Here is a 24,917-nt window from a genome sequence, read left to right on the forward strand (position 1 = left end):
CATGTAACTGCATTCCCTGGGCACAAGTCAACTTCCTTTGCAATGTGCCGAAGCCTTACGTAAAAATCTAAAAAAAGATTCTGCTTCCATCTGTTTGCAACTATGCAATTCCCTACGGCGAAGAACCTCATTATGTAAACCCTTTGTTAGACTGCAGGGCATCCAACACTTCATCTACAGACTTATCTATGGAGGGTGAGATCTATAAGGTGTGCTCCAACACACGTTGAGTTTCAAGGGCTAAGCACACCTGCAACTGGATCATCTGTTTTTCCCTAGAAAGCTTGAAATGATCGACCATAATAGCATAATAATCCCACTGGCATCTCCATTCCCTGAACATTTGGAATGTTGCATCAGCCTTGAGTGGGGGCGGCGTATGCGCCATCGCTTTTTGTGGTGGGAAAAGAGGAAGTTGACTGGAGGAAGAAGCACCCATCCCTGTACCTGGTATGGGGTTTTCTGCATGGAAGGGTTGGGCAGACGAGAGTGTCTGGACAAGGGTTGTAAATCTTGCATTTTCCTCATCTCTGCACATATTTTACTCTCTTCTGCGTAACTCCTCGTGCACTTCTGTCTTCTTCTTCACGTCTTCTTTGTTCTCTTCTTTCTTCATCTTCACGTCTTTGTTCTCTTCTTTCTTCATCTTCACGTCTTTGTTCTCTTCTTTCTTCATCTTCACGTCGTCTTTTCTCTTCTTCATACTGGTGAGATCTCTCTAAAAACTTGGTAAGTTGAAGGAAAGCTGTTCCAGTTGATTGGGTGGGAGGGAGGGGCTGGTAGTGAGGGCATAGGAGTGGTAGATAGGGGGAAGAAGGTGGTGACATCCTGGCGAACTCCTCTCCCATGGGGGTTCCCACTGTGGGCATAAGCTCCCACACTACTGGCTTCTGGATTCTCCTGGTCTGCTGTCTCTTCTGGCTGACCTAGAAAGTCTTCTAGCCCATCCATTATGTGTAATATATATGTAATGAATGACTCATATTAAAATAATAAAAGATTCCTCTTTTTAAAACTACAGTTTAAATAACAAGTTACTGGATCAGCGAGTGAGTGTGTGCATTACATATATGTGTGTGTGTGCTCTGCTGAGACTCAATGGTCAGCTAGTTACCAGGAAACAATTGATGGTACCGGATGTATGGCTATGAGCTCTCACTTGGGGCAGCAGCAAGGGTTTTGCATGTCACAGTCCTATATGAAATGCACGAAAGCAAAAAGGGACACTAGAACGACACAAAACTTTGCACAGCACTTCACTCATGAACCACTGATCACTGTAGACTTAAAGCACAATAAATCCACAATGAAAGCTGGGTGGAGGCAGGAAACAGACGATAGCGTCGTTGATTAATGGTGCCAGAAGCTGTGCACGTGCAGAAAATCCTCATGAATAAAGTATTTTTCTGACATTTCAGTTCACTGTGCCACGTGTGTGTTTGATGTGGTATCCTTATCACTAAAGGTTGGGAATGAAGGAAACACCCAGATATCAAAAGTAGGTTCTTAATGTCTAGTGGAGTTACTGAGGTACAAATTATGTGCTTACATAGGAAACAGAGCGGTCTGGTACTGGAGAAAACTTTACTGTCAGACGGACAAGGTTTGTTCATTATATATTGTACATGGTACATATTGGAATGAAGTACATTTAATACATTAGGGAGGTATATAAATGGACATGAAATATAAAAGAACATAATACATAGTATATGAAGATTCATATATCTTACCAAATATGTCTTTCATGTACCTACACTAATGGTCAGCCTTCTTCTAGAGAAAAAGCTAAGGGATCTCTCGTTTGCACTCCCGATATGTCTATGGACACAGGAGCAACCACTGCAAAGGTTCCATGGAACGCCGTGTCACCGGTACTGGTTTCGGGGAATTCACCTTCCTGGGCCAGTAAGGGTCCTTCTACCGCTGTGTGGGATCCCACGGAACCCCGAGGCACTGCAACAGTCCCAGTAAGTCACCTTCCCAGGGTGGTAAGGGTCCCCAGTCTAGGGATCTGGGCCCAGCCCACCGAGAGAGAGTGAGCTCTGAGCATGCAGGCACTTATTCACCCCCTACATGTTCTCGCACGGGAACAGTGGCAGGGCTCTGAAATGCTGATGCCAGCCAACCAGTCTGCTCACCTGGGAAGGCAAATAGGAGGGCCCCCTCCAGACTTCTTCTACTGTAGAGGCCCTGACCTTTAAGAAGACTGTAGCACGTCTTGGGGCAGCCCCATCCACGTTCACACGAATGGGAACACTCTCCCCAACCCGTGCGGCCGTCATCACTGCTGGCTGACAACTGCCCATGGCCTTCCTCACCTGCTGGGGCTTCGGCTTCTGGCAAGTTCGTGAAGGGTGCTAGGCACCTCTTATCTGCCCCACCCACCTCTTCGGGGTTAGCCAGGAGTCGGACAGGCCTACGGTTCGGGACCAGGAATGTTCGCTTTCCCATCCTAGCCCATCCACAGAAGCTTATGCTCTGGGTGCAATCCTCGGATTGGACCGGTCGTATGCTCAAGTGGAGGAGAGGTCGCCAAGGGGTTCTGGTGAGAGTCTCTCTCCTGCAGAGAGGGTCCTTTTCCCCAGGACTCAGACACCCCCGAGTTACAGAGGTCATACACAAAGATCTTTCGATTGATTTGTCAGTATGGGGGTGCCTGTTGAGCCACTGTGCAACACGGCAGCGATATGGAGCAGAAACCTGGGTAATGGATGTCCTTTGGGTAGGATATCTACCTCTCTTCAAGTTCTTGTCGCCCCTTACCAACAATCTGGTCCATTTCTGTACGTACGCCCCCGGCTCGCTGAAGGATCTCGTCGTGAGAGGTGAAGGCGATGCTGAAGAAAGGCACTGTAGAAGTCGTGACGGACCGATCTCCGAGGTTCTACAGCCATCTCCTTCTCGTAGAGAAAGTGACGGGTGGATGGAGGCCGGTCACAGATCTCTCTCCCCTGAACTGATTCGTTCGGCAGACTCAGTTCAAGATGGAAACAGCACGCTCAGTGCTCGCTGCTATAAGGGAGTCTCCAACTTCATGCTTTTGGTGGATTTGAAGGATGTGTATTTTCAAATGTCCACCCACCAATCTTCCTCCAAGTACCGTACCTCCACTCTATCCTCAGGGAGACAGTGTTCCAGTTTCAGGACACTCTGTTTCAGGCTCTCAACCGATCCCCATGTGTTCACTCAAGTGTTCACCCTTGTGTCGACTTGGGTCCATTCGCACAGGATATGTATTCTGAGGTATCTTGACAATTGGCTAGTTCTGGCAAGCTTCCATTTGCATTTGCTCTAGGACAGAGATTGACTTCTCAAATTTTGTCACAACCTGGGAGTCATGATAAATTTCGAAGGTCCAATTTCGTACCCAAGCAGAGGATAAAGTATCTGGGCATGCTGATAGATATGGCAGCAGTGAGTCTCTACCCATTAGACTCTCATATCAACATTTTCAATATTATCTTACGAACAGACCGTAAACTTTATCATCAAAACTAATAAGACATTGTTTAAAAAACTCTTCTCTAAATCCAGCAGTATCAATATTATCTTAGAAACAGGCAGTATCAATATTATCTTAGAAACAGACTGTAAACTTTGTCATTAAAATTAATTAAGCATTTTTAGAAAAAGCTCTTCCCTAAAATCTGCAATTTCAATAATATCTTACAAAAGTTTGTCAAAACTAATTAGACATTGTTTAAAAAAAATCTTAAAACCTGCAATTTCAATATTATCTTAGGAATAGACTGTAAAGTTCATCATAAAAAAAACTAAGCATTTAAAAAAACTCTTTAAAAACTGCAATTTCAATATAATCTTAGGAACACAATTTAAGCTTCATCATCAAAACTAATTAGGCATGGTTTAAAAAAACTTTTCTCTAAAACCTGCAATTTCAATATTATCTCAGGAACAGACTGTAAACTGTACCCTCGAAACCAATCAGGCATTGTTTAAAAAACAAATTTCCTTATAACAAGCAATTTTAATATTTTCTTAGTAACATACTGTAACTTTACCATTAAAACTAATCCAGCATTGTTTACAAAAATCTATTCTAAAACTTCAGTTTTAATATTAGATACAGACTGTAAACTTTATCATCAAAACTTATCAGACATTTTCTTAAACAAAATCTCTGAAATCTGTAATTTAAATATTATCTTCAAAACAGACTGTAAATTTTATTATCAAAACCAATTAGGCATTGTTTAAAAAACTCTCCTTTTAAACCTGTAACTTCAGTATTATCTTAAAAACTGACTGTAAACTTTATTATCAAAACTAATCAAACATTTTTTTTAACAAAATCTCTCCTCTAAAACCTGCAATTTCAATTATCTTAGAAACAGCCTGTAAACTTTATCACCAAAGCTAATCAGGCATTGTTTAATAAACCTCTCCTCTAAAACCTGCAATATCAATATTATCTCAGAAGCAAGCTGTAAACTTTACCATCAAAACTAATTAGGCATTGTTCAAATAAAAACTCCTCTATAACCTGAAACTTCAATATTATCTTAGAACATACAGTAAATTTTATCACCTAAACTATTCAGGCACCGGTCTAAAAACCTCCAAAACCTACAATTTCACTAAACTTCATCATCAAAACTAATCAGTAAACTTCATCATCAAAACTAATCAGGCACTGTTAAAAAAATCTCTAAAACCTGCAATTTCAATATTATCATTGGAACAATGATAATATTTAGTATGTAGCATTGATTTCTTACAAAGTAATCGTTCCTTTAACAATATTAATAGGTTCAGGGGAGGTGTGGGTGCTGCAAAATGAGGTTACGGGAATAGTAAGTAGCCTAGCCCAAGACTAAGCTACCCTTGAATCGCCTTGGAAAATGAGCAATAACTTAAAAAGCTCATAGAATCCAAAGATAAGAGACATATACATTAATGCTGTATTAAATAAGTGTGTACTGTACTGAACTATGGACTAAAATATCCCCAAAAGTATGAAACTTCAGCAAGTAAATGGTCACACAAGCCTTCTACCCAAACTAGTATTATGCAAAGCATGTATATGTATATGCCTCCTGAATGCAATGTAAATGTTCAATAAAAAATGAGACTGACCAAACAGATGAATGTCAGTGCAAAATGTAAGCAATGCATTATGCTAGACTGCAACATTTATTGCATTTATTGCCACTTTTTAAATACATAAAGAACAAGTCTAATCAACCAGATACAGCACACTTACACTGCTACTTAAACAGTAGGGAACAGTCATGGACTAAGACGAAAACTAGAACAGCTGTACAAAGAAAGTTGTCTTTCCATCTCTCTTCAAGTGACCATATTTCTAAATCTAAATAACGTACATAAACTTTTATGAAAATCTATAATTTACTTAAAATAATACCTGCAATATTAAAAGGACGGAAATAATAATGCCAAATTGTTACTGTAACCTCAAATCTCCCACGCTGGGCAAAATAAAAACTACCAAGCAAAAGGTATTGGAAAATTTATCACCAAACATATAATGTCTTTATATTACATTTAGGCCAGAGTAGAGAAAATGGGATCTTATTAGCTTATTCTACATTAAAAGAGATTCCTTGCAAAAGCAAGATTTTACTTTTGCAAATATGAACGTTTGGAATTTTACAGATCTGTACACTTTCTTAACATTCACAGTTCTTCACATAAACTAACACTTCTTTAAAAAAAAACTATAAGAATACTAAAAGCATTAAGTATTCCCAATTCTGAACTCCACATCATTTTTATTTTTCAAAGGAAAATACTTATCGTCTTTCCTTTTCCCAGTTGACTAAAGCAGAATGATTGATGAACAGATGGTCAGTCAGAGAGAGTGTGAGTGTATGTTTGTGTGTGGGAGGGTTGGTGAAAGGATGGCTCTGGAACTGGCCTCTGCTGGACAGACACTCCTCCATCATTGTAAGATAAAAAAGAATGGGGAAAAATTTATCCCTTGATACGTAAAATGGATAATAATAATTTGATAAGCAGATATGGGTATATGTGATGATTCCAGTTTATTCTATAGTTCCAGCACTTTTTTGTAAAAAATTAGATTTTACATTAACAAATAATAGTTATAAAATTGTATAAAATTTTATGTAATCTTCTTTCATAAACTCAAATTCCACATTTTGTAAAAAGTCTTTAAGCATAAAATACAATTATGAACATTCAATTTTCCAAAATCATCCTTCAGCTGTAGTTTACCAATATTAGACTTGAATACTGCAAGATATAAAATATCCTACTTTGTATGTTGCTTTTCAAGTCAGCCTTGATTGGACAGCTGGTTATTCTATATCTCTTGTATGCGATAATTTCCTTGTTTTTTCATTTTTATTCAAGTTTTTAACTCATTTTTCATCATGTAATTTTATTTTGGTTAAATTAATATGTTTTTCCTTGATTATGTGTACAGTACCTTTAAGTACCTATAGTTGTTATTTACTACCAATTTTTCTCTCCCTCTTCTTTACTCCTTTACCACTTAATTCTCTCAGCAGCATGAACATGGAAGCATAAGGCTCAGATAAACACAATAAATAATGTTGATCATCATCCCTCTTAGAAGGGGCATTGAAACAAAATTCTATAGGAATGAACAAAACAAAGATGGTCAGCAAAAACAATAAGTGCAGTCATGGGCAAACTGTGGGCAGGGAAGTGCAATTATAGTTGTTACATTTAATGAGTCAGACTTCCAGACCTTCCTATAGCTTATTTAGAGGAATTAAGGGCCAAATAAAACAAAATGTCATCGTAAACACAGTATACCAATATCACCAAAACACCATATTATAAGAACATTGGAACTGGAAGGTTAATAAATTGCACTTGACAAAATATAACATTTTCCTTTTCATATTTTAAATTTTAAACACAGAAGCATTAATCATTTAATGAAGTCTTGTCTTTAATATTTTGATAAAGACTCACTGCCAATCAAAAAACTTGTTTATAAGAAAATATAGATATACAGTATAACAGATCAAACTACAGTACATTATTTACTAAATAGGACAGCATTAAGGAAGGTACATTAGGGAAATTCAAAATTTTCTTTCAATTATTATTTGGAAATTTATCATATACCTAATAGAAAATACAGTGCTATCCATCATTTTTCGATCCTCCTGTTTGAGAGAGGTGCTTGATAATGTCAACCCAATTATATCCTCGTGGCCGTTCACCATGAGCATTTTGTCTGTCCCACATCCTCCTTTTCTGAGCCTTCGTTAACTGCTCCTTTTTCTTTGACGCCTGTTGACAAGTTGAAATATCTCAGTTTTGAAGTATGTATCCAACTTATTCAAATATCTTGTTACACAGACGAAAACTTTTTGGACATAAAAAGATAAAAATAAAACAAAGAGAGCAAGAAGTCTGTAGCCTGCTAGATGCTAAAATGGGTGGAAAATACATTCAAGATAAAATGGGAATTCAGTACAAAGTTGGAGGTACGATATTTTTATGGAAATTAGTGAAAATATAGGTACTAATAGTATGCTGCACCTTTATCTATACTGATGAATGAGTATTGCACCAAGTAAAAACACCTGACAACTAAAATATGATTTTGTTTCTGAACAAACAAACCCATATTTCATGTTTTTCATCAGAGCAGAGTATCTGTTTACAACAATTCAGGATGATCCATACCTATTCCTACACTGAAGTGTCTGCTTCAATAATTGTGCCTGCTAGATCATGCGATGAACAATGCAACATCTAGTTGCCTTAACCCTTAAGGGATGGACTAAATACAGTATATATCAAGCACACCCCCTGACATCGGGAAAACTTTAAGGTTGGCCAATTGAAGAAAAAACACATCAACGGAAAGAGGAAGATATGCACATGGTGTAAAAAAATTCTAAAAAATTTTCCCTATCTTCCACAGGAAGTTGAAAGTGATCCTGTGTGTGGGGGCTCTTTTAAAAGACACTCGTAAAAATATGTTAATTTTACCAAGTTATGCACGTTTTTTCTAATAATTTATTTTATTTTGTTTTGTAAAATGGCATTTTCATGATAAAATTAAGTTTCATATATACTTGGCAAATAATTACACAGCTATGCTTCTCTGCTCACTCAGCAGCTAAAAATTTGAAGTTCGCGGTAGCGATTCATTTGATTTTTTAGTGTAGGCAACTACCCCACCCTCTATCAGGAAACAATAGGTACAACAAAACTGGGAAAATCACTTCTTTTGTGCTTAATGTTCATTAGAGGGGAGGAGGGAGGGCTCTGATATGTAATTACTTTATTAATACATATATATATGAAACTTAATTTTTTATCATATAAGTAAATTACCAAATAATTACTGTACACAGCTGAATCCCACATTGATAGGTGGTGGGATAAATATTCTGTTCCAAAAACAATCAGTTATGAAGATGAATTTGCAACATAAAAATCTGTTAGCACTGATAAAAAGCTTGTTGTATCTGGTGAGAGAGCTACAGCTCATCTTGAGCACCACCTTCGCCCCTTCCTATTTGTAACTTCTTCGTCTTGATTTTTGGGTGTTGAATTTCTTTTGAGGAGCCTGAGAGGTACTTGTACCCGGAGTGCCCACCAGTCTGTGGTAGTGGTATGATGGTTTTTAATTTTTATTGTTGTCGGTGTAGGTAACAACTTTGTTTGGTCTTTTATATTTTGGCACTGTGTTTTTTCTCTGATGCTTTGTGGGTGTTTGGAAGACTCCTTCACTCCAAAGCCCTCTCTTAAAAGTAGGGACTTCTCGCGGCTGTATCGCTACGTCAAACTGCCCTTGCCCTGGGCACAGTAGCAAAACATAAAAGACCAAATAAACTTGTTACCTACACTGACAACAATAAAAATTAAAAACCATCATACCACTACCACAGACTGATGGGCTCTCTGGATACAAGTACCCCCTAAGCTCCCCAAAAGAAACTCAGCACCCAAAAATCAAGGCGAAGAAGTTACAGATAGGAAGGGGTGCTTCCTGTGCTTCTTCCCCCAACACCGCACCAGCAAGTGATAACAGACCTAAGGTACTGCAATTTTAAAAATTGGAGTTGCATTTCCAATATGTTGACTGGAGGATTACCAAAAGCAACATATTATGCCTAAAAGCATATGAAGTGGCGACAGCCCTGATTTCGTGTGTTTTCACCTTAAAGGTAGGCAGGACGTTTTCTTGTATTTGCGATTACGCCTCTATAATAAGGCTTCTGAGAAAAAATGACAACGTATTCTTGAACACGGGTTTCGAGGGATTCTTCACTGAACACCAGAGTTGCTGGCAGGGCCTCTGATCCTCTTAGTCCTGTCTAAGTAATACCTCAGTGCCCTTACTGGGCAAAGGACCCTTTCCTCTTCCTCTGGTCCTAGAATGTCCAGCAGGTTTTTAATGGAGAACGAGCGTAGCCAGGGATTAGACGGAGACTTGCTCTTAGCTAAAAAACCAAGCAAGAAGGTGCAAACAGCACCTCCCTGAGAAAAACCGATGCGCTTGTCAATGGCCTGCAGCTCGCTTACCCATTTAGCAGTGGTCAAGGCTACTAGAAAAAGTTTTCTTCATCAAGTTCTTAAGTGAAATGGAACGGAGAGGCTCAAAGGCAGGGCCCATTAACCATTTAAGCACCACATCTAGGTTCCATGATACAGTTGTCTTTCACCTGTTTAGTTGTCTCGAAAGACTTAACAAGATCACTCAGGTCTTGATTAGAGGCCAAGTCTAGCTCTCTATGCTTAAAAACAGATCCCAACATTGACCTGTAGCCTCTAATAGTCAATAAAGACAGCACTTGGTGGTCCTTAGAAAAAGAAGGAAGTCCATTACTTGAGATATAGTGGTTTTAGCTGACGAGATATTATTGCTGCTACACCACCTGCAGAAGACAGCCCACTTGGCCTGGTAGACTCAACTGGTAGACTGAAGTCTACATCTTGCAATAGCTTCAGCAGCTTGCTTTGAAAGTCCCTTCGCTCTGACAAGTCTCAGGACAGTCTGAGGATAGGCCTTCGTGGAATTTCCAAAGATGTGGCTGTTTGAGAAGATGTGGACTTTGAGGCAGTAATCTTGGGAAGTCCACAAGAAGTCTTAGAAGGTCTGGGAACCATTCCTTGAGAGCCAAAAAGGAGCTATCAGGATCATCAATACATTGCAATGAGACTGGAACTTGTTGAGAAACCCCCCCTCATCATGTTGAATGGGGGGAAGGTGTAGAGGTACATGTTCGACCAGTTTACCAGCACAGCATCCGTCGCCATGCCTGAGGATCCGGAACTGGTGAACAAAATAGAGGAAGAAGGTAATTTCTCGATGTGATGAACAGGTCCACTGCCTCACAACCTCCAAAGGCTGTCTCAGACGCCTGAATTCAGGGTCCATTCTGTCGGGAGGACCTGTCCTTGTTGACTTAATTTGGCTGTCAAGACATTCATCTTCCCTTGGATGAACCTGGTGGTAATCCTGCTTCGAATAGGGAGAATGAATGAGTTCCGCCCTGCTTCCCGATGTAGGAGAGAGCCGTGGTGTTGTCAGGATGTACCACCACAGTTCTGTTTGCGACTGCTTCTACAAAGTACTTAAGGCCTAAATGAATGGCAGACAGCTCTTTGACATTTATGTGTAGCTTTCTTTGCTCCGGAGACCATGTACCGGAAGCTTCCAGAGTGTCAAGAAGGGCTCCCCAACCCTGGCCTGCATAAAAGGAGAGGTCAGGGCTCAGAAGATGTAGAGACTTTCCCTCTAAAAGTCTGTCCCTGGACATCCACCATGAGAGGTCCTCCTTTATTTCTGTCATAATTGGGAATGTCACTGTGTCTGGTTGTTCCTTTCTGTTCCAGTTTGCTCTTAGGAAGAACTGAAAGGGCCTCATATGAAGTCTTCCTAACTTCACAAACTGTTCGATGGATGAAAGGGTTCCTAGCAGACTCATCCACCAATTCGCTGAGCAAAATGGGAGCAAAAGATTCTGAACCATCTGAAGGCAGGACTCTATCTTCTTGGGGGAGGAAAAAACCTGAAAATCAGAGAGTTGATCCTCATCCTCAAATAGAGAATCTCCTGAGTTGGAGCTAATTGAGATTTCTCTCAATTTATTAAAAGCCCAAGTTCCTTGGCAAGGAGAAGGGTTATATGTAGATCCTTTGTGCACTGCTGCCTGCGACGGGGAGTAGAGGAGCCAGTCATCTAGGTACAGGCATATGTTGATACCTAGAAGATGTAGCCCTTTGTTGGCCGAGTCGGTTGAGCTTCGGACCGGAGTTCAATTCCCGCGGCTGGCTGATGAAGAGTTAGAGGAATTTATTTCTGGTGATAGAAATTCATTTCTCGCTATAATATGGTTTGGATTCCACAATAAGCTGTAGGTCCCGTTGCTAAGTAACCAATTGGTTCTTAGCCATGTAAAATAAGTCTAATCCTTCGGGCCAGCCCTAGGAGAGCTGTTAATCAGCTCAGTGGTCTGGTAAAACTAAGGTATACTTAACCTAGAAGATGTAGCCATTTCGCGCGGGGAGACAGAACTCGTGTGAATGCCTGATGCCCCCAAAGACAAATCTCAGGTATTTCCTGGAGCCCGGATGTACTGGAATGTGGAAATACGCTTCCTGCATGTCTAGTGTTACCATCCAGTTGCCCTGCTGGATGGAGGATAACACTGACTGATTTGTCTCCATCTTGAACTTCGTTTTCTGTATGTAGCAGTTCAAAGTGCTTAAGTTGAGGACATGCCCGCCCCCCGATGACCTGGGTACTATGAACAAGCAGTTGTAGAATCCTCTTGAAGTACAGTCCTCCGCTACCTCTGTGAGAGCTGCAAACGTCTCGGAGCCCTTCGAGTATGCCGTCAATGTGATCAGTGAAGACATGAGAGGAGGGTACTCTTTGAATGAAAAAGAGTATCCCTCTTTCAGAACCTTGATCATCCAAGGCTCCGCACCTCTGGCGCTTCACCTCTTCCAGAAGAGGGAGAGTCTGGCCACTACATGCGCACGTAAGATAGGGGAGTCACCTTCTGGTAGAGGGTTTGGCTGAGGTCCTTTTGACGGACTTTGCGGTGAAATGCACCTAGGAATGGGGTCTAGAGAAACTCTGTCTGCCCCCTCTAAAAGGGCTGGTGCTGCAGCATAGAGACAGATTTTGTTGACAAAGAAGAAAGCTCCTTGGGGCGCTTCGATGACTGAGCTAAAAGGTTTTGCGTTGATTTTTTCTGCAAATCGATGGCAATCTCCTTAACCACCAATTGCGGAAACAAGTACTGTCTGTCCAAAAGAAAGTAAGAGTACAAAAATGCTGATTTCTGGACAGAAGTGACTCCTTTTGTGGTTAAGGAGCACTACAACTCCCTTTTCTTCAGTACAACGATGGCAAAAAGAGCCGCCAGTTCAGAGGAGCCATCCCTAATTGCTTTATCTGAGCAGGATAGCACACCCAACCAATCCGATGACAAGTCAGTCAATAACACGTCGTATTCCTCTACCTTACTGGCGACTGCTCTGATTGTCCAGTCAAGAAAGCTGAAAACTTCAAGAATAAGTATTTTACAAGATGACTGAACCCAGAGGAAGCAAAGAACACCTTTGCCAACGAAAAGGCTGAACGTCGAGCCGAGTCTATCAGACCTGAGAAGTCACCTCCCAAGGATGGAGCTTCTGTCATGTAAGACTCTTCGAGCGGCCAATGATGAATCAGAGGAATTTATTTCTGGTGATAGAAATTCATCTCTTGTCATAATGTGGTTCGGATTCCACAATAAGCTGTAGGTCCTGTTGCTAGGTAACCAGTTGGTTCTTAGCCATGTAAAAATAAATCTAATCCTTCAGGCCAGCCCTAGGAGAGCTGTTAATCAGCTCAGTGGTCTGGTTAAACTAAGATATACTTAACTTCTTAAATGTCATGTAAGAGATATCTCCTGGCCATCAGTCTTGCTGGAGGAAAGGCCAAAACACCCTTCCCTTGCGTCCTCTTCACGGACAACCATTCCTCTGCCTCCTTCAAAGCCTTCCCTGCAGAGGAAGAAAGAACCATCTTACGGAGATGAGTTCTTGAATCTGCCTGATTTTTCATAAGAAATGTAGAAGCAGGTGAAACTGGAGCTGCTGACTGGAAGTGCAAGGGGAAGGTTGCTGAAAAATACTTCAACAGGGAAGCATAAGCTGAAGGAGTACGATCTTGGACAACTTCTTCCTCTGCTGCAGAGGCAGGAGACCATGATATATCTCGAGAAGGCTTAGGCAAAGGTGGAGCCTTATGCTGCAGGCCCAGTACACCCTCTAATTGCTTCTAGATATGAGCAAAAGAGAGATCCTCTGACACAAGTGCAGGTGAAGAAGAAAGTGGGTGCTCAGATGGAGCTGAACTGGCCTGAGGCGGGTGCTTGGGAGAATGAGACGGGCACTCAAGAGAATGAAACAGGCACTTGGGAGTCTGAGATGGGCACTCAGAGACTGGATGACACTGGCGAATACTCTGGTCGCTCATCTGGGTGCCCAGAAGATGAGCGTTTCCTAGAGGGTGCTTAGGTGCTGAAGACTGACGTTCTTCATGGGAAAGCTCGGGTGAATGACGAACCAGGTTGCGCCATGTACTGCAACCTGATTGAGGGTTGAGTGAAGGATCTCTAGCACGCTTCGAAGAAATGGTAGAGGTCTCTCTACCATGACGTCTCTTCAAGGGATGAGATTCTCCCAGAAAACGCCAAAAACATCTCTTATCTGGGCTGGAGAGATCAGGGTCAGATGATAACTGGTGAGCACTCACAGCGACGCCTTTCCAATGGCTGTCAGAACCATGAACCACTGAATCAGATGAGGGGGCGACTGCCCGTGAGCAAACCCCAGTGACCTCCTTTGGACCTCTGGTATGTCCACTCCCAGGTTCAGGGGAGTGTGACAGTGACCTTATCTGGGAGAACCAGCGGGACGGACAGCCACCTCCTCCACTGGCAATGACATTGGTACTGGCACTGGTACTTGCCTAATATTATGTACTTCGTCCATAAGGAACTTAAGCAATTCACCTAATATAGACACAGTATTGACCACAAGATCAAATTTCCAGTCAAACTTACACTCGAGGTTGGTGATGGCATCGGGTTCAGAAGCATGGGAGCTAGGAACAGCAGTTGATGGTAAAATATTAGGAGGACTAAGGATGGGGGATAATGCAAGGGCAGGAGAAGAAGGAATATTATGGTCAATAACTTGAATATTAGTGATCGGTTCTAAGCTCTGAGCCCTATCTTCAGCTCTAGCAGCCTCCTTCTTCTTCCTATCCCTATCCAATTTATCTAAATGAGACCTCAAAACTTTCCATTTCTTCTCATCCCATCCATCACATTCAGCACAAGTAAGATCTTTTGAACACTTGTCCTCTACATTTTGTGCAGATCGTATGACTATCGTAGATCACTTTCATCTTGCAACCCTCTCTACAATATCTAATACTTGATGAACTAGAATTAGACATAAAGAATCACAAACTGCAGTAATCCTAACTAAACTGAGCCAAAAAGTTACCAAACAAACAGTACATCACCAAATCCTTGGAGAAATCAATAAAAAAAACTTCAAACCAAACCACCCACAGCAAATTTGATGTATTTATTATAAAATATTTACAAGATTTACTGACACTGGGGAGATGCATTAACTTTTTGTGAGGTATACATGTTTTTTCTAATATTTCTTTGCAAAATTACAATTATAGCTGACTTACTGTCATAAAGGATAAGAACTAAAACCAACAGTAATCCATGGGTATATTTATGAACAAACAAATAAAAAGACATCTGGAGCTGCAGACAGGCAGTACATTCCCCTCTGAAATCTCAAGGCATACTGATCAATATCTCTCCTGTACTGAGCTATTATGGTTGCCATAAGTCATTTATGGTCCGCTAAAGTGCTTTGAACATCTTTCCCTCTAAATTAATTAGACCAGTGTGCCGCAAAATATGATTACTCATATGAGGATTCCCATCCACCACCCAAAACCTGTTATAGAAACTCACGTGAGGACTTCCATCCATTACGGGTTAAAACAGGTGATGACTGTATCACCAGAGTTCAAAAAACTTGAGTTGTGCCATAACCTCTGAACAATGGGACTCCATGGTCTTAGTGCATAATTCAATTGCTGCAATGATCTACTTACTATTTATTTTTTGTTATAATAATTATATATATTCCCTTTGCTCCTACAAACAACTGAAGATATTCAAGTGGCAGCAGCATGGATTAAGATTAAAGAAATTGTTAATACTGCATGCTGGAAAACACCAGTATTTCACTGGTCATCATTGTCATCATCATCACTCCTCCAATACCAGCAAAAGCTTCTGTGAAATCTTGCCACTCATATCTTTCCTGTGCTTTATCTTTCACAGATCTCCAGCCTCACTTCTAATAGTTCTCATCCATAGCGCCCACGGGAACCCAGGCGACACTATCATACACTATCCCCCTTCCAATATAATTTCACCTATGTGGGGGTCTTCTATAATGTTCCTCAACGTACAATCTCTGACCCTATCCTGCCATCTAACTCCTAACATTCTTCTAATCTTCAGTCACTAACTGACAAAATAGTTTTGATATAGCAATACAGATCATACTACAGTTATGGTATGGAATGGAATGGAATATAAAATGTAGATCATTCAGAACTGAAAGGGAAATTGAGAGTAAAAAGGAATGAAAGGTATAACAAGAGGAAAACTTTTGCAGTTGCACTAAAAAACAATTGTTATGAGGGGGTGGAAAGTGAGATGGAAGAGAGGCAATATGAATGGAGGTACTGGGAAAGGGATGAAAAGGGTTGCAGTTAGGGGCTGAAGGGACATTGCAATGAACCTCAAGTAATGGTCGCAGTGCACCACGCGAGGTGCACTGACAGCACTATCCCCTACGGATACTGCAGTTGTGGATAATCTTACTTTCACATTAATTTCAGTCTGTTTTATTTCCAAATATTATTCAGCATGTCCTTTGTTCATTTGCCTTTTTGATATTATCACATTCAAACTCAAGCGAACATGTATTGGATATCATCATTTCTAAATACAGTACAGTATTAAAAAATTTCAACTCATTAACCCTTTCTCCATCTAATACTATTTTGTCCCTTTAATATGTGATGAATTCTATTAGGCTTTGTAAATCTTAGGATGTTTCTCTGATTAAAACAGCATCATCTGCATATTCTATCAATTTTTTTATGATTACACCAAGCTAAACCTTCTCTTGGCACACAACAAGTGTGAAATAACATTCCCCTGTAGCACAAAACCATGTACTGCAAATTCACTTGACAAAACCTCATCAACATTTAACTTATGAGGATCAGGGATCATTTACCATGGAAAAAGTTCTCTGTTATTCTTCTTCTTCTTTTAACGTGCTTTTTTCCCATTTTTGTGTGGGGTAAGCACGATGCCTTCTTTTGAAGGACTTTTGATTTGGCTTTGGGGTAGACCGTAGTCTCGATCGGCTGCCTTGCCTGACATCGCTTAGCGTATGTTACATGTGTCATACCAGACCCAACGCCCTGTCTTCCCAGCAGCGAGAAGTTGTTGCGCGGGTAGGTCGAGAGTTTGAGACGTGTGAGATGTTTGTTATGTTTTTTTTTTAGAAAGTGTTGTAGTGGCTTTGTTTTGTGTGTGTATTTAGTCTGTAACACCCATTTGCTTTTTAAGCAAACATATCCGTTGATTACATACATAATCCCGGGATGTCTACACGGATAGCAAAGTGTCCGCCTCTCTGATCAGTCGGCTGCGGATTTGAACCCGCGCCACAGACCTCTACGAAGTCCGAAGCTGCTGCTGTAACCGACTGTGCCATCGAGGCTCCTAAAAAGTTCTCGGTTATTATCATTATATTATTATTCAGAAGATGAAACCTATTCTTATGGAATAAGCCCACAGGGGCCACTGACTTGCAATTCAAACTTCCAAAGAATATGGTGTTCATTAGGAAGAAGTAAGAGGAGGTAAAGGGAAATACAAAGAGAAGAGACCCCACTTATTAAAAAAGAAAAAATAACTTAATTAACGAATAGATAAAAATGTATCAAAATGCCAGGAGAATAGTATTAGGGTAGTAATGCATTGCATCTTCACTTGAACTTCTGGAGAAGTTCCAATTGCACAACATCCTCTTGGAGGCTGTTCCAGTCCAACAGTGTGAGGAATAAAGGACCTCTGGAACTGAGAAGTTTGACAGCGAGGCACATGTACTGCATATTGGTGTTACTGTGCAGCAAATCTGGTTGCTCTTGGCAGGTAAAGGGGATCAGGAATCAATTATGAATGTGAAAGATCTCTGTTGAAATACAACTTGTGAAAAAGTGAAAAACCAGAGACCATCTGTCAATGGTCTGAGTCATAACTGCTAATATTTGGAAACAGAAATCTACCGCCCATACCACTCTATCTAAAATGAATGAATGAATGATTTTGAGTTATCTGGCATCGTGACAACTGGGTCATTGATGCCAATATCAATTAACCCTTTAACGCCGACTGGACGTATTTTACATCGACAAAAGTTGTCTGTAGGGTGCCGAGTGGACGTAAAATACATCGACTACAAAAAGTTTTTTTAAATACTTGCGGAAAAATATTTATAGGCCTCGTTTGCGAAAAATTTTAAATCCCGCGCCTTGAGTGCTGGGAGTTCACGGATCACACTGTTGTTTTGTTTACAAGCGTGACCCAGCTGCGCATGCACGAATTTCTTTCTTATCCCAAAAGAAAGCATCAGCTAACTCTGCTGAAAATCTCAGAAATTCTTTAGTCACTTTGTCGTAATTTTTGCACCGTTTCATATTAGCCGTTACATAAAGTTTTATATATGAAAATGTGCGCAATTTCATGTAGAATACAATGAAAATGTGCGCAATTTCATGTAGAATACAGAATACAACAAAAAAGTAACTCATGGTTGTAGCTTTTATCAGTTTTGAAATATTTTCATATAAATCATGGTAAGTGCCATAATTTCAACCTTCGGTCAACTTTGACTCGACCGAAATGGTAGAAAAATGCAATTGTAAGCTAAAACCCTTACATTCTAGTAAGATTCAATCATTTACCTTCATTTTGCAACAAACGAGAAGTCTCTAGCACAATATTTCAATTTATGGTGAATTTTTGAAAAAACTTTTTCCTTACGTCCGCGCACGCTAACTCTGCTGAAAATCTCAGAATTTCTTTAGTCACTTTGTCGTAATTTTTGCACCATCTTCTATTAGCCGTTACATAAAGTTTTATACATGAAAATATGTGCAATTTCATGTAGAATACAACAAAAAATAATTCATGGTTGTAGCTTTTATCAGTTTCGAAATATTTTCATATAAATCACGGTAAGTGCCAAAATTTCAACCTTCAGTCAACTTTGACTCGACCGAAATGGTAAAAAAATGCAATTGTAAGCTAAAACTCTTACATTCTAGTAATATTCAATCATCTACCTTCATTTTGCAACAAACGAGAAGTCTCTAGCTCGATATTTTGATTTATGGTGAATTTTTTAACAAAAACTTTTTCCTTACGTCCGCATGCGCTAACACTGCTGAAAATCTCAGGATTTCTTTAGTCACTTTGTCGTAATTTTTGCACCGTCTTCTATTAGCCGTTACATACAGTTTTATACATGAAAATGTGTGCAATTTCATGTAGAATGCAACAAAAAATAATTCATGGTTTTGTAGCTTTTATCAGTTTTGAAATATTTTCATATAAATCACGATAAATAGAAAAAATTTGACTTTCGGTCAACTTTAACTCGACCGAAATGGTCGAAAACTGCAATTGTAAGCTAAAACTCTTACATTCTAGTAATATTCAATCATTCAACTTCATTTTGCAACAAACGGGAAGTCTCTAGCACAATACTTCGATTTATGGTGAATTTTTTAAAAAACTTTTTTTTACGTCTGCGCGTTACGAATTCATGCATCATTATGTGATATTTTCTCTGTGCTGCTTTTATCGTTTTACAATTTGTTATATACCAAAATCATCGCCATTTAGTGTACAATACAAAAAAAAAATAACTCATTAGCTTTAACCGTTTTGCTCACAGCGCAATTTGTATACAATTATATATGAAATTTTTTTTTGCGCTGTCATATATTCCAATATTTATATATGATGATATTTTTTTTCATTTCTGATGGTTGCATACTAAACTTCAGGCAATGAGAAAAAAATGAGCCAAAAATGAACTCTTAATCTTAAAAACTAAGCGTGATGTGATTTTTTGAAAAAAACTTTCTTTCCACTTCGGCGCTAACTCTCAAACCCCGCCGGCATACGGCAGACACTTTTGTAAATAGAGGCTCAGTGTTTAATGGTTAAATGAGCAACATGGCTGCTATAAAAACAATAAAAGGATAAAAGAAAATGAATGAAATATTATATTTTTAGGCGAAGACCTGCTTTGAAAATATACCAAAATGCCACTGGCATCATACACCACATCCTCTCCAAGGATCTTCACAAGGATGAACCTGCAATCCTGACCAAAAGCCTCAAAGAGGTAACGGCTCCTAATGTCCCCAAGTCTGGAGCACTCAACAGCCAATGCCTCACAGTCAACGGGACCAGACAATCCTCATAAAAATACTGATTCTCACTTGTCTAACACACAAAGAGCCATCTCCCATCTTCTAGGCATATTGCCATACTTCCAAGGAAATATGGCATCCGTAATTTCTTTCATTTCCCATCCTAACGTGTGGGAAGAAATCATTATATAAAAGTGGACACCTCCTTGGAAGTAAATCTAGAGCTGCTGCTTTGACCAGTCTGCCAGCTTCTTCATTTCCATGCACACCAGCACGTGCTGGAACCCAACAAAGCCTAATTCGTGTTCCTTTGTATAATAATAGGTGTACCCATTGCTGAATTTTTAAAACCAAGGGGTTAGTCGAGTTAAAAACATTAAGTGCCTGTAATGCACTCTTAGAATCGTTAAAAATTGTAAAACTTGTTTCGTCAATAATTGCCATTTTTTCAATAGCATTTAAAATTCCAAGCAACTCTGCCGTAAAAATTGATGTTAAAACTGGAAGTGCACCTTTGGTGCAAAACTTATTACTAAAAGCTCCAAATCCAACGCTGGCACTGGATTTGGAGCCATCTGTGAATACACAAGTTGAATCCTTATGAACCTCACTGTGTTCCATAAATATGGAATGAATCTCTATATTTGTCATAGGTTTCATAAAACCATATAAATATTTACACAATGAAATTTCTGTTAATTTCCATGGTGGGGTTACTGACATTTTATAGGGAAGCACCTCATTTCTACTGCCAAATAACTGTTTAAGTCTATACCCGTAAGGTTGTGGACATTTAAGATGCATCTCATACTGCCTAAAATGTCTTTTGCTTGTTATGATTTGAAAGACTAGAGAATGGGGAAGTCTCTGCATCCTATACCAGTAGCGAAGGATGGATGAATGGTGATGGAGTCGTATATGCAACTCCCCAGCATCAACTAACAGGCTTGATATTGACGAGGTCTTGAAAGCACCAATGGCCAGTCTATTGCCTGCATGATGTATTGAGTCAAGCATTTTCAACCTGCTGGGAGTTGCAGAAGAGTACGCCCCTATAACAATTTCGATAAAATCAGGGCTTTATGCAACCTTAAAAGTATTTGATGGTCTGCACCCCAGGACGTGTGACCTAAAACTTTAAAAATGTTTAAAATCTTCTGGCAGTCTTTAACATCTTTAGATGAGACACCCATGTTAGCCTACAATAAAAAATTAAACCACAGAATTTGATTTACTCTACACAGGAAATTCTTTGGCCTTTGATATATATATCTGGGTCTGCATGAAGCCTACAAATACGGCAAAAGTGGGCAACAACTGTTTTGCTAGTTGAAAATTTAAACCCATTTAAATCCGCCCATTTAGTGATGATATTTACTGCAAGCTGGAGCTTTCTTTCAATAACAGACATCCTTGATCCTGCAAATGATATAGAAAGATCAACGAAAAGTGTGTGCAATAAATCATACGGAATATGAGGAGAAATACCATTGATAGCTAGTGCAAATAGGGTAACACTAAGAACGCTATCTTGCAGGACCCCTTCTTCTTGGAATTTACTTTCTGATAGAGTATTACCAACTCTGACCTGAAAGCGTCGACGTGTTAGACAAGCCTTAATAAACAATGGCAGTTCTCCTCTAAGTTCTGATTGATGGATGGTTTTAAGGATTCCATATCTCCATGCTGTGTCATAAGCCTTTTCAAGGCCAAAGAATATAGTTACATGATGCTGCTTTGATGCAAACAATTCACATAAAGATGACTAGAGATGAATCAAGACATCAGTACAGTCGACCCTCATTAAGTCGAACCTCATTAACCGGGATATCGGATAAGACAGACACCGAAGAGTGTCAGCCGATTTAAAATACGCAATGTTCGACCAAAATTTACGATAGTTAGTGTTCCTCCGTTTGTCGCGTACCGTTTTCCTTTTTATTTGCCAAAAGTAAATAAAAAACTTTTATTTATATTTTTATTTTATATACTGTATACTGTTCTGTATTTATACTGTACTGAACTGAAATGCTTTTACCTTGTAACCAATTTAACTTGCGCATGGTACATAGCATCATTAAGAAACAATATTGTCTGGAATGGTAGAAAGTATCGAAGCCAATCAATTAGCATTAACAGTTTTACCTATCTGCTGCCCGACTAGTAGCTACAGTATGATGCTTTGTATGTTTTTTTAGGAAAGAAAAGACATGACAAAGGTAAACTTTACGAAGCCAAAAGCTGAGTTACTGAACAATACTTGTGTTTACATGGCAAGACATGAGAGAGAGAGAGAGAGAGAGAGAGAGAGAGAGAGAGAGAGAGAGAGAGAGAGAGAGAGAGAGAGAGAGAGAGAGAGAGAGAGTCTATGCAGTGTAATTCTGTGTTTACATGGCAAATGCCAGAGAGAGAGAGAGAGAGAGAGAGAGAAAGAGAGAGAGAGAGAGAGAGAGAGAGAGAGAGAGAGAGAGAGAGAGAGAGAGAGAGAATTGCAAGTTCCCTCTACGCAGCGTAATTCTATCCTCGAGAGGTTAGAAAGAAGAATTTTGTTTTTAAGGTATGTCAACACAGCTTTAGTAAATATCCTCTGAAGCCAAAAAAATATATATAGATATTTTCTTGCTGAAGAATCTCTGAGCCAACAATTTTGCACTCAAAGTAATAAGAAGGAATTCATTCTATTCTTCATGTAACCAGTAAAATACATACACTATTAAAAACTACGTTTTGTATTCAAAACACACGCACTTATGTCATCGTCAGCTTCTCTGAGCAAAAGTTCTTTCTCAGACAAAATACAGCTAAAACCTGATTGGCTGGCTGGTTGCCATGGAGATCTTCTAGCCAATGACAGCCCTCTACTTCTGTTCTATTTATAGACACATGTTGTTACGGCACTAAGTTTGATCGTTGCCATGATCGAGATTATCTGACTGCTGATGGCAAAAATTACTCAATAATTTGCTTTATATAATTATTTCTTCATGAAAACATGAACTCAACAATAATTTTAACTCTAACATAGTGGTATGAAAAATCCCACAACAGTCTGTTGTGGTGATGCATCATTACTTGTGAATCCTATTCCCAGGCCGTCCTCAGATTTACAACTGCAAAGTGATGACGATGTTAGTAAAAATAAAAAAAAATCCTCTCCAAGATCGATACGATGAAATGTATTTTATATAGTCTTACTTATCGTTAAAATTCACAAGTTGAATTACAATAATTTTGATCATGTATATTTTTGCATTTTACAGAATGTTTTTGTTGAAAACAAAATGTGTTAGTGAACTTATGGTCTTAATTGTCCCACTATTTTATTACTGATCTTAATCATCTCACATATATTTAACAGTATATTAATATAGATAATAATAAACTATAATGAATAAATAATTAAAATAAAAAACATGAAAAAAGGACAAAATCTTACTCTTCATTTTGGAGACCACTTCATTTTCATTAACAATTATGCGCTTATGTCTCGGCCTAGGCATCTACATATGCGGCTGAATTCTACAATTTTTATATTGTTTTATTCTTCATTTTTCACCTTTTACCATGAGCTTTCATTCAAATGTTTCTACATTGGCTTCTTATCCATACTCTTTATAAGAATAACGAAATACAGTATATTTATATGTATATATATAGATATCACCGGTTAAACCGGACTATCGGCTAAGACAGACACCCTAGCCCCCCTATTAATCCGTCTTAACGAGGGTCGACTGTAGTAGAATGTATTTTTCTAAATCCACACTGTGCACGTGATAAAATAGTTTTTTTCTAATACCGAACAAGCCTTGCACTGACCATCTTTTCCATAATCTTACAAAGACAAGATGTCAAGGCAATTGGGCGATAGCTTGCAGATAAAAATTTGTCCCCTCCCGGATTTAAAAAGGCAAAAATTAAAGCTAGTTCCCAAACTGATGGGAAACTGTGATCACGCCAAATTCTGTTGACAATGCTAATTATGAAAAGTTTGGTGTCCTTACATACTGTACATGCTTTATCATTGTATATGCAACCTCATCAGGGCCTGAGGCTGTATCTGTACATGTTGACAAGGCAGAATCGAATTCTCTCTCAGTAAATGAAACGTTGTAGGGTTCTTCTTTATTGGATGAAAAATCAGGTGGCTTTTGTTCTTCCCTGGAACGATATTGGTATTCAGATGTTACCGATTTCTGGGAGACTTTTTCAAAATGGTCTGCTAATTTGTTAGTCAATTCTAATGCACCTGCGATGTATTTGCCCGTTATTTTTTTTACTTTTCTGTTTGCAGCTGAAGGTGGACTTCTTTTAGTCACTGAAGAAACAAAGGATGACCAGGATTGGTGTTGGGCTGCTTTTAATGCACGCTGGAACTGTGCTCTACACTTTATATATACTATGCTGTTATGTTTTGTTCAATTTTGTTGCATCTAGTTAGAGCAGTTCTTGTGGCCCGATGAGGTAAATGGAGTCCAGGCGACCACCAAGAACTGGTCAACGGCGGAATAAGCCAGTGGTTTTAGGAATGAAATGCAATCCAATAGTGTGAAGAGTGCCATTAAGTAAATCAATGGCATCATCAACACTGCTAAACTCATCTGCATCACCTTCGATTTCACTTAATTCCCTGAACTTATTCCAATCTGAGGGCTAAGAGAGGAGATCTATGCTCTGGTGGGCTACTATTGCTTTTAATGATTATTGATGCATGGTCACTAGTATGCCAGTCATCCAATGTTCTCCAGTGAAAGCCAGTAAGGCAGTTAGAACTAGCTATGGATAGGTCAATACATGACAAAGTGCCTATTTGTATATGAAAGTGAGTAGGCTCACCTGTATTAAGAATCCCTATGTCTTTGTTTTCAACAAGTGATGCTATGAGATTTCCTTTCTATTAGCTAAAACATCACCCCACAATGGATGTCTACTGTTCATATCTCCTACAAGAAGAAACAGTTGAGGAAGTTAATTCTACTTGCACTGCTACTGCTTGAAGGGGAGTTTGCAGATTTAAAGATATCTGAGGAATGTCATAGCAAATATAAACCAAACTCTCTCCATGACTTCCTACTTGAGGATTATAAGCAGTTCAGTATGCAGTGTATTCCCTTGGACAAGGAGTATTAATATCCAACACAGTTTCCAGTAAACAAATAAAAACTGGAGAGAATTCATGAATGAGCATCTTAAGCTCTTCATTCTTAGCCCTCGGACCTTGACAGTTCCATTGCAAGATGGAGGAGAAAATGCTGATTATTTTCTAGAGGACTCTTTGAAAGAAGCCCTCAATTCTGAATTTTTCATTTTATTGCTACTTCCTGATGATTTTCTAAAAGATGGTTGA

The 24,917-nt window shown here is 39.3% G+C and overlaps 1 protein-coding gene across 4 annotated transcripts in view; it reads right to left on the bottom strand.

The window, feature by feature from the left end:
• Nucleotides 1-6,769: 6,769 nt before the first annotated feature.
• LOC136825238 (RWD domain-containing protein 4) overlaps nucleotides 6,770-24,917 on the bottom strand; it is a 122,148-nt gene continuing 104,000 nt past the window's right edge. For all 4 annotated transcript variants that reach the window (XM_067081272.1, XM_067081275.1, XM_067081273.1 and 1 more), the window contains exon 5: nucleotides 6,770-7,275. In XM_067081272.1, the coding sequence (XP_066937373.1) occupies nucleotides 7,126-7,275 (150 nt within the window). In that variant the 3' untranslated portion in view covers nucleotides 6,770-7,125. The remainder of the gene's footprint in view (nucleotides 7,276-24,917) is intronic.

This window comes from Macrobrachium rosenbergii, chromosome 37, assembly GCF_040412425.1.
Source record: "Macrobrachium rosenbergii isolate ZJJX-2024 chromosome 37, ASM4041242v1, whole genome shotgun sequence".
Taxonomy (NCBI): Eukaryota; Metazoa; Arthropoda; class Malacostraca; order Decapoda; family Palaemonidae; genus Macrobrachium; species Macrobrachium rosenbergii.